The sequence below is a fragment of the Leptinotarsa decemlineata genome, unplaced genomic scaffold (assembly GCF_025532065.1).
Source record: "Leptinotarsa decemlineata unplaced genomic scaffold, Ldec_3_MD MMD2_tig00004307_RagTag_RagTag, whole genome shotgun sequence".
Classification (NCBI taxonomy): Eukaryota; Metazoa; Arthropoda; class Insecta; order Coleoptera; family Chrysomelidae; genus Leptinotarsa; species Leptinotarsa decemlineata.
Window position 1 is genome coordinate 14,456,934 of NW_027412606.1, and position 10,954 is coordinate 14,467,887.

General features: G+C 34.4%; 1 protein-coding gene across 1 annotated transcript in view; it reads left to right on the plus strand.

The window, feature by feature from the left end:
* The window catches only part of LOC111511771 (uncharacterized), a 67,449-nt gene extending 57,458 nt beyond the window's left edge, over positions 1 to 9,991 (plus strand). Inside the window, exon 3 of the mRNA XM_023167796.2 lies at positions 7,367 to 9,991. Coding sequence (XP_023023564.2) covers positions 7,367 to 8,153 — 787 coding nt within the window. The 3' untranslated portion in view covers positions 8,154 to 9,991. The remainder of the gene's footprint in view (positions 1 to 7,366) is intronic.
* The last annotated feature ends 963 nt before the right edge of the window (positions 9,992 to 10,954 follow it).

Sequence of the window (10,954 nt, forward strand, 5' to 3'; positions counted from 1 at the left end):
CTATCAATTGATAAATTAACCAATCAAATTCTCACTTTTTATTCGTGGTTGGAAGGCAGCCGCAACGCAAATTTCCATAGTTAGCATAGTCCATAGTGAACCTTACATTTTTCGTGGAGTTATTGGGAATATGGTAGAATGGTAGCTGCAGGGGCTCCACCAGACACAATAAACTTTTTAAATTGGACTATGACAATTCAATTCAATTCTTTATTTATCCATTCGAGCAAATACAGCTATAGGACAAGTCAAAAAACATATAGACATACAACAAAGTACAGTGAGTAAAATGATAAAATAAAATAAATTATGTACATGCATAACAAGGATTGCAGACAAAATAAATTAACATAGGATAGTGAAATAATACATGTTTACAGGTTGTTCTTTAAAAAATTAATTCATAATAATCTTCTAGGGAGTAGGGACACAGATCAATTAGTATCTTTTTCACTTCAATAAGAAATTTCCGGTTTGAAAAGGATCTATATCTATAGGTGAATTTAAGCTAATATTTAAGCATCTGAAGGGGACGCAATATTTGCCTTTCAGTCTAGTATCATAATTGTGTAGTTCATCTACACGCATATGGTCGTCACGAGCTTTGTGTATATTCTTCAAAAGTTCTAAAATGAAAATACCACTAACTGTTAAAATCCTCATATTTTTGAAAAGGTCACAACAACTATGGTTAAATGAGACTCTAGCAATACATCTAACAATGCGCTTTTGAGCCAGAAAAACATTTTGTGCATATGCTGATCCACCCCAGACTGCAATACCATAGTTTATTCTTGATTGAACTTCTGCAAAATAGAATGAACGGAGATGATTCAAGTTCAATGTATATCTAAGATTTCTGATTAGGTAACATTTTGAGTTCAGTGTCTTAGAAAGCTGTAGACAGTGAGTTCGAAATGATAAGTCTTCGTCCAAAAAAATTCCAAGAAATTTAACACTTTCAGTACTATAAATGCATGTGTTATTAATGTTGATATTTAATGGCGGTACGTTTTTGTTTTGATGAGTATGAAAAGTTACACAATTTGTTTTGTTTGTATTAAAAAGAAGAGACATATCAGAAGACCAGACTGAAAAGTTGAGCATTGTGGTGTTAATTTTTGTTTTCAGAATTTCAGAGTTTTCTCCTGTAAAAAGTAGCGTTGAGTCATCTGCATACAATGTAGTGAATGCATCAGTTAAGATCAGAGGTAGCTCATTAATATATAAGACGAATAGTATTGGCCCCAGAATGGAGCCTTGAGGTACCCCAATGTCATTTCTTTGAGGAGATGACCGAGATGTTTTACCACAATGAGAGATTTTTACAATTTGTTTCCGTCCTTTCAGATACGAGCTAAACCAGTCATGAATTTTACCTCTTATACCAAATTTATATAACTTATCAAGCAGAGTTTCAAAAGCTCGACTTAAATCACAAAATATTCCTGTTGGATTTTCACCCTTCTCAGTAGCCATTAATACTTTCTCATAGAAGGAGATAATTGCTGTTGTAGTAGAGTATTGGCTACGAAAACCATGATGATTATCCATAATAACTTTGTTCCTCTCTAAAAACGATACCAGTTGATTAAGAACCACATATTCAATTACTTTTGATATTACTGATGGAATAGTGATTGGTCTATAATTAGATATGTCAGATGGATTACCTTTCTTTAAAATAGGAGACACTAATGAAGTTTTCAATTTTGTTGGGAATATCCCGTCCTCAAGAGACTTATTAATCACGTGAGTTAGAGGTTTAACTATGTATTCTGCAATTTTTTTAATATTACAGCTGAAATTCCATCATAACCACAGGAGGGCTTATTTTTAATTTTATATTTTATAACATTGAGAACATCTATCTCAGAAACATATTGAACAAACATACTCTCTGTTTGAAAATTATTTTGTGGATATTTAATTCGATGATTTAGGTGTTGTATATTTCCTATTGTTTCCTTAGGTATGTTTACAAAATAATCATTAAATATATTTGATAAAATTGATGGTTCTTCAATAATTTCATTATGTAATTTTATTGCGATGTGTTTTTGGGGTTTATTTTTTCCATTGAGCTCATTTATAATCTGCCAAGTAGACTTACTTTTGTTTGATGAATTTTGAATTTTATTGATGTAAAATTGACTTTTCGTACTTAACAAGAGGTTTTTATGTTGTTTTTTGGCAAATTTATACTCAAGATCAAGTATTGGAAATTGTTTTCTTAGGTAATGTAATTGTTTTAAATCTTTAGATGATTTTCTTATTTCATTTATTACCCATTCATTTCCAGTGGTTTCTTTAATTTTTTTGTTTTTAATGGGACACGTGGCTTCAAAGTTGTAAATCAATGTGTCAAGAAAGGCGTTAAATTTTGAATCAGTATTGTTTACCAAGTAAACCTCTTCCCAGTTTTCCTTCTTTAATAAGGTTATAAAATTATTAATATTTACCTCACTCGTTTCCCTAGCATAAATTGTTGTATTAACAGAAGGTTCATTATCTGAAGGTACTGCAAGTAGAAAATTATCATGGTCTGATTCTGTATTAATATCAACCTTACCCTCACAGTATTCAACATTTGTATATATTTGATCTAGTATACTTTCACAGGTGGAAGTGACACGTGTGGGAGTGTGATTGGTTGGGAGTAACCCATATGATTCTAAAAGATGAGTAAATTTTAGAGACTGATGTGTCGTCATAGAATTTATATTGAAGTCACCACACAAAAAGAAGTTTGGGAACCTCTGATATAAACGATAATATTACACTCACATCTCTGATAAAACGAAATTAAAATAATCGATTTCCGTATTATCCAACTTATTGTCCATGGCTGTTATTTGAAGAGATGGCAGATAACTAATCTGTGTGATCAAACAAAAACAAATTACTTCGACATCGTTTGTAAAAAATCATCGTATGGCCGTTTTTTACATTATCAAATTGGTCTACATCGCAATATCAGTTCCTGAAAGACAATGTTTGCATTTTTATTCTAAAAGAGCAGTGTTCAACCTTATTTTGATGTTAGTAAGTTAAAATCTCCATGCTGAAATATAATATTCCTCAAAACAGATTCGAAATCATTTTAGGTATAGTTCAAGTAAACGATATAGTGCAACCTACCTTCCAACAGCTCCCCTTTAATTAATAATATGGTTAGGGAGATAACTGAATTTGTTATTCAATAATCATTTCTGATTATATAAGAATCATAATAACTATATCGTATATGTACATAAATATATATATATATATATATATATATATATATATATATATATATATATATATATATATATATATATATATATATATATATAATTTAAAAAGATTTAACGAAAATAACAGTTTTATTAAACAAAAAACTGAAATTACAAAGAAATAGCATACAAGCAACAACCAAAACCCCGAAGACGATTGTGGATACTAACAATCGAAACGTCGTGACGTAACTTGGTTTGGAATCTTTTTCATTTTTTTGTTAATAATATTTTTTTATTTTCAGCTTTCATTAATATTTCAATTTTTTATTGTTTTGGTTGTTGCTTGTATGTTATTTCTTTATAATTAGAGTTTTTTGTTTGATGAAATTGTTATTTTCGGTTAATAGACAATGGAAGTCCGAACTAATAAAATAGACGAAACATTGTCAACCACCTTCAGACAAACGTTAGATAAATTTTCTTCAATTAGCTCTATTACCTTTCTCATAAAATCTCGAAAAATTATTTTTACACCTGTTGCTTTGTTTCAATTTTCCCCAAATCAACTCGATAGGATTGAAAACACAAAAATAAGGGGGAAGTCTTAGTATGGTGTGTCCATTCTTTTCAGCAATACTCTCAAGGGTATACACTATTGCAAATGTTTTTATCTATAAAACTTCAAGTAGTTGGTTTTTGATATAATAATCTTCAAAATACAAATTGTTATCCATTGAAAAACTTTGTATTTCATTTTTCCTCGAATTTTTATTCGGTACTTTGATGAGCTGTCGCGAATGATAGAAAGCGTTGTCATGAACTATTGAACTATTCGCATCCAAATTTGGGATCAATTTTTTCAAACCATTCCTCGAAAATATTAGCTTCCATGTTCTTATGATAGTCAACTTTGCAGTTTTTTTCCACATAATTTCGAAGGATTCGCCACCCATCCTTTACTTCCTTTGCAATGCACAATGATTAGTCGCGATCCTTTGTTTGCAGGCATGTTACGCGTACACATTCTTGAACAATCAGTCCCCCTTCCGTAACTGTGTCGTGTGTCATACTCAGTTTCGTCTAAATAGAAAATTTGCCGTTGTTCTTATCTATATTTAGTTATTTGTTCTAAGTACTTATCAGGAAATTCCACTATCTGCTTTCCATAACTGCTTGACGTTTGTTTATTATTTCAAATCTAAATCCTAGTTTTTTTATCCAATTATGAAGAGTTTTGTCACAACAGCTCACGTTTTGGCCGAAAGTATTCAATTTCTGCCTTATGAATTCACTCGTAGGCAACTCATTGATTTGTAACAGTCTTATATTGTTTTTTCAATGATTTTATTAGATGAACATCTTTTGCCAATCCTGTATCACAGTCGAGAAAGGAATTTCGATCAAATCTGATGTTGCTTGTAATAGTTTGTTTCCCTCGAAACCAAACTTGAGGTGTAGATTATTATATACACTGAAACATACTCTCTGTGTTTCAATATTGAAATGCATCAAAATCTTATCCACTGGTATCTCTTTTTCGCATTGATCACCATCGCTATTGGAATCACTACACTGGAAAAAGTATGCGTTTTTATTACACTGGTTATTACTATTAGTACTTGCCCAAGGACGCCACATTTTAAACAGTTAGTTAACAAACATTTTAAGTAATTATAACTGCACCATTATTGAATTTCAACACTCAAATCGCGATCAGTTCCTGAACTGAACAGAACGGCGATAATCATTCCCGCATTTCCGATTTCTATTCGTTACCGTAACATAATCATAAAACTCGGTTAGTAAAAATTATCCAATACAAACCGCCAATTCTGCAGTCCACGTGGACTATTTCGCAGCCGGTTCATTTCTATGTATCATTTTTTTGGCCTTCAAGAGTGCCGAAAACTTTAAATGTTCACAATATCGTGCATTTCGACTATACTCGAATACTGTTCATGTCTCAGAAAAATCAATTTTTACACGATCGCTAAACTGTTTGACTTCTTCTATTATGATGCGATTTCAGAAGCTTCTGGCAATTGAATCATTAACAAAAACTAGCTGCAGGTGAGATTGAACTTCTTTCTTCGATCAAATTTTCGTCATTATTCAACGTCTGTTAGACCAGTTTTTTGTATTTCCCTCTGAATATTACTATTTTATACAACTTTGAACTTCAATGTACCTATGAATTTTTTCAATAATACAAAGCATAGACAACAATCTGCTTTAAAATATGTTTGGTGAAGTAGAGAACTATGTTAACCTATTTATTATCTAGGTTGAAGTTTTATTTTTTGGAGTTTACCCGTTTTCTAATTTTTCTTGGCGGAGTTTGATGAAATGTAAACAGATGTTTCAAAAGTTTTTGAGAAATTGGGTTTCAAAAGTTGACAGTTCTTTGGATTATGGTCGATATGTTACGAAAACATAATTTTATTGATATACAATTTTCAACGTCAACAGTTTTCAAAGTATTCAACAACATTTGTATGTTTCCATGTATGTGTATGCGCATACAATGAGGTTGGCTTAAGTTAGGTTAGGTCCAAAGTGGGAGGGTTTATTCGACCCTCCACTGCAACCTGCAAAAGTTTATTGTGGCCCACACCTATTCACACTCGACCAAAAAAACCCAGCTTCCTAATGAAGCCGATTAGTTTTTCAGGTCAGATGGTAAAAGTACGGCTTTGCTGAACTCTAAATATCTCATTCAGTCCCTAGCGGAGAAGGGGAAGCATGCTCTGCTGTTTCATCGTGAATGGGGTAGTCGGATAATCAAGGTGCAAGATTCCCACCTTGATACCCGCGACAACCTTCCCATATAAGGGTTTTTGCACGTCAGCTCTACCTGACAATGCCTCAGATCCAACTTTTTTGCCTCTGGTTTTGGTGAATCATCACTTGAGCGCAAACGTTTGCTAACCTGCTCATGGGGGGTTTGTGTTCCTCCACCTGCGACAGATTCTGCGTACGCCGCTTAAGAATTTGGTGCAAGACGGTTTCATAAGGTGCCCTGCTCTTGAGGAGACGACTCAGTCGTTTCCTGTCTGCACCACCAAACCTTTTCTTTAGATACAGTTGAAATCGTAAGCTCGACATCTATCTCCTCTGTACACTCAGCGTCAGAGAGAATTTTTAAGTTTACTCTGTCCATAAAAGTCCCAGGAGTAGCCAGGGAAAGAAGGTCAATCACGGCAGAGCCGTGATTGACCTTCTTTCCCTGGCTGAATGGTATCCGTGATGGGATACCATTCAGTTAAGAAATGACAGAATCACAAGTGTTTCTGTCATTCCCGTATCCAGCAGGGCTACGTGGAAGCAGGCATCCGATGGCCGGTTTGCTCAAAACCGATATCCCAAGCCAATGTACTCGCCAAAAACAGCATGCACAGTGGTTCGGACAGTGAATGATGAACAAGGATAGCCAACCTGCCGCACACAATGAGGAGTGTTGAGACGACTATTTTTGTTTTCAAAAACAGAAACAAAACACTATTTTGTGTTTCTAAAACAAACTCTAAGCTCGAATTCCACCAAACAGACAAAAATTGGTCTGAGTCGCGTGTTTTGTTGCAAACCGTTTTCTATCGTTTCCATTACACCAATAGCAATTAAATTGTTGCATTTTTCAACTGTCCATTGCTTTTTTCCGCTCATGTTCTACATAGGAAAATTAAATCTCATTCTTGTTAAAAAGTAATAACAATACAACAAATCAATAAAAAGAACCCGCCTAATGCAGATAATCGAAATTAATACCTACATAACACATGGAATAAAGTGATAATGTCGCCAACCGTTTTCACATAGCGAACTCAGTTCACATAAACACAGACAAAACACCGAAACCTTCTGATATTTCCGAGTGCCGATGGGACATTTTATTGTTGACAAAAACAGTGGCCCGCAACATAGAGTCTTCAAAATGTTTCTTATTTTTACAATTCAAGCTCTGTCGAAATCGGCACAGATGCTGTTCTGTTGTGGTTATTTTCGTTTGGTGGAAATCCGTCATTAGGAATTGAAAACAAACTGGCGTTTAGGATGTATATGCTTTTGGTATTCAATGCACATAATGAATATATGATTATGGTAGATTGTTACGACATTCAAATTCATTTTGTTCTCATTTGTTCCAGGGTGTTGAGTGACAATGACAAAAAACCATTCATCGAAGAAGCAGAACGCCTGCGCGTCATTCATAAGCGCGAGCATCCAGACTACAAGTACCAGCCACGACGAAGAAAACAAAACAAAGGTCCCGATCAGCTGCATCAACACCAACTTCCACACGGTCAGAATGTAACTTTTTCCCGACCCTTGAAGCAAGAGGATTCTCCCTGCAGCCCAAGAAGCCACAGTTCTACTTCTCCTTCAACTTGTTCCTCTCAACCCAACAGTCCGCAAATTTCGTCACAGTTACTGAGGTCTTGTGACCAGCATAGTCTGGACTTGGAGTCTTACCACAGAATTCCCGACATCGACAATGCCTACATGCCTGACGAGTGTTTAGACAGTAGCGACTTGGATCAGTATCTACCCACAGAAGCTCAGTACCAATATCAACAGCTCTATCTGAAACACAACCAAGATGAGGAAGAAAGTAACAACAACTACAAGAACAAAAAACTCTGCACTGAAACAGGTCAAGTAGGTGACCGATGCGAGGAGAGTACCCCTTTCGGTAGATATCATGAGCTGCAACCAAGTACTGTGAGGTCCGAGAGGTACTTGCAGTCGACTTCTTCTGGCGTGTATTCTTACCCTTCTGCTTCTTCAACATACTATTCGAACAATGGTCACCAATATTTGCCCTCGTATCAGTACTTACCACAGAGGCCTTCGGTTTTCAGTGGATCTGCGGCTATGGGGAACTACACGCCTATGGAAGGAAATAACGAGGCGTGGGGGCACTACAGTGTGTGATTATTTTGTGAAGATGAAGTGATACGTTGAAATGAATCTCTGCGGAACTATTACGAGTGAAGTTGTACGAGGGCATGATTAGGGGAGTGTAGAACTCGCTTTGACCGCGTGACTACTTATGGGAAAACTGTGACTTACATCTTTGCCCAAACAGCAAACAATTATTTCCATAGGGTTTGTTTATTTGGAGCACCTATTCTCATTTCCTGATAACATTATTAAAAATTCATTTTACCTTATTTATGTATTAGATACTTTGACTTTGTCGACACAGTAATCATAATTGTTTCATCAGTTTTTTTAATGGATTTCCTGAAAAAATATCAGTTTCATGGTTGGATTCATTTATAGTTACTCTCGAATAATATTTAGAGCAGGGGTGGCCGACATGATTAGACCCAAGATCTACTGTGTACTGACGAAACCATGTGCGATCTACAAATCCTTAATGGAACAGCATAGTTCAGTACACAATTATGTAGTATATTTTATTTTATCAAGAGGGAAAACATTCAACTGAATATTATTTTTATTTATATGAGTGTGAGCATACCGTCTGAGCATCTTCCGCTAGATTAGCAAAATCAGGTTCGTAGTTGGAAATACCCAACCTTAAAGAATCCAGTGTATGAGCGTCTGTCAAGCGAGAACGGTTTTTGTTTTTTGTTTGAGTAGGAAAATGCTGACTCACATTCAAAGTCAGTTGCACCAATTCACACATTTTTTTAAATTTGGATATTTCTTATTGGAAACCAATGCCAGGAATATCTACCTGAGAATAACTTTGCCTACAGAAATATGTCCAAGAGCAGAGTAATAACTTCATTTTGAAATATTATGTGGTCCATTTGAAATGTAACTGCAAATGTTGTGGCCATTTCTTAAATGAAATTAAACGGATAACTAATGAATTCCACCAACTTCTCAATTTTGTTGGAATCACTTAAGCGAATTTCGAAGTCTGAGTCTAAATTTCTGTCGTTTACCTGTCTGGAATGAAATTATAGGTAGTATGTTTCTACATACGATTCTTGATGTTTACAAATTGTTAATTGTTTTTCTTTTCGATGTAAACTATCATAGACGCTGATTGAATTTGAAATACTGCAATAGAACGCATCATCTCTGTTACTGTTTTGTTTTTGCCTTGTAGTTCTAGATTTATTGTGCTCAGTTTTCCAGTAAAATCTGCTAAAAATGCTAAATCACATTTCCAGTTCAAACCAAGCAAATACTGATAATCATCACCCCTCTCTTCAAGAAATTTTATTATTTTATGCAGCATTTGGTGATTACGGTGGACAGTCTCTTTACATATTTATATTTTTTGCCTTGGTACGATCGACTGGACTAATAGTCGCGATAGACCGGTCGATCGTGATCGACCGGTTGGCCACCCCTGATTTAGAGCATCCACTGTAACATCATAGTCGAATATTTTGACAACTCCTACTTGTCACATTTTGTTTCTTTCGATAAAAGTAGATATAAATGATAAAATAAACTGATGTTTTTATTGGAAAAGATCAAGAATAAAGATGAACTCTTTATTAGTTCATCTTTAGGACACGGCATATAGATTTCTTTTGTTAAAAATATGTGAATAAGGATTTTTTTGGATATCCTAACCTTGGGATAATTTTATTTTTATTATTACCAAATATGTTTTTTTGAAAACAATTCAGACTCTTGGCCTATTGAGGTCGAAATGTTATACATGACACTTTATTTCAAGACATTTTGTACATATCTGTGTTATTTTATTTTTTAAGCCAAACTATTTCGAATATGTATAGTTGACTAGTTTTTATTCAGAATTAAAATACATTTTTATTTAATTACGTTTTGTTTTTTCACCGTTCATGACCACATCACCAGGACCAACTGATGGTGGTGCTGGTTTTTATCACAGGTGGTGATAAAAACCACCTGTGATGAAAACGAAAACGAATTATTATTCGCTGGTCGATGCCAAAGCCTGCAATGGACCACCTTGAAACCATCATTTTTCTTCGATATTCGTGGTTTGACCTTTCTGTCGATTTCATAAATGAAGTCTTCGTAAAAAAAGTTATCAACACCACTTACTCAGGATCGATTCATTCAGGGACAGGAGAGTTGCAATGAGATCTGTACAGAACGCAACAGCGACATCTGGATTCAAAGTTTTTTGGTCCTATCAAATAATAGTATGGATACGGCCAATTCATCAATTCGGTTCAAGAACGTTAAAGGTTCAGAGAGTCATTGTTGGTCGTGTAAAAAAATTAATTTGAAGTCTAAGAAAAAAAAATTTTATTTGAAAATAATATATACAGGGTGTAACTGAATAAGTGTAAAACATTTAAGAAGGTGATTTCTCATCGAAAAAAATATAGGATCTTTCATATAAAGAAACTTCATTGGAGCATCGCTTGTTAAGATACAGCCCCTTCAAGGGGGTACATAAAATTTGTATAACAATTTTTTTCACAAGCACTGAAAAAGTTACAATATTGAAATTAACCTGACGTTTTGTACTACCAAAAAGACACTTAGCCAGTAATTTATTTGGTTTACCCAAATGGTGAGGGGTGGAAAACACAATCCCTAAAATTCATTTCCAATGTAACTTTTTGTCTTATTATTTGTTTACCATTTGAAAATTCATTTCCGATAGCCTGTTTGATTCTAAACAAAAAATGTATCTTGGGTTTTTTGCCCAAAATAAACCAGTTGGCAGCAAAAAATTATTTTACGAGCAACTACAGCGATACATCGTCATAAATGCGAACTGGATTTATTGCTATTTAGTAGTTAGT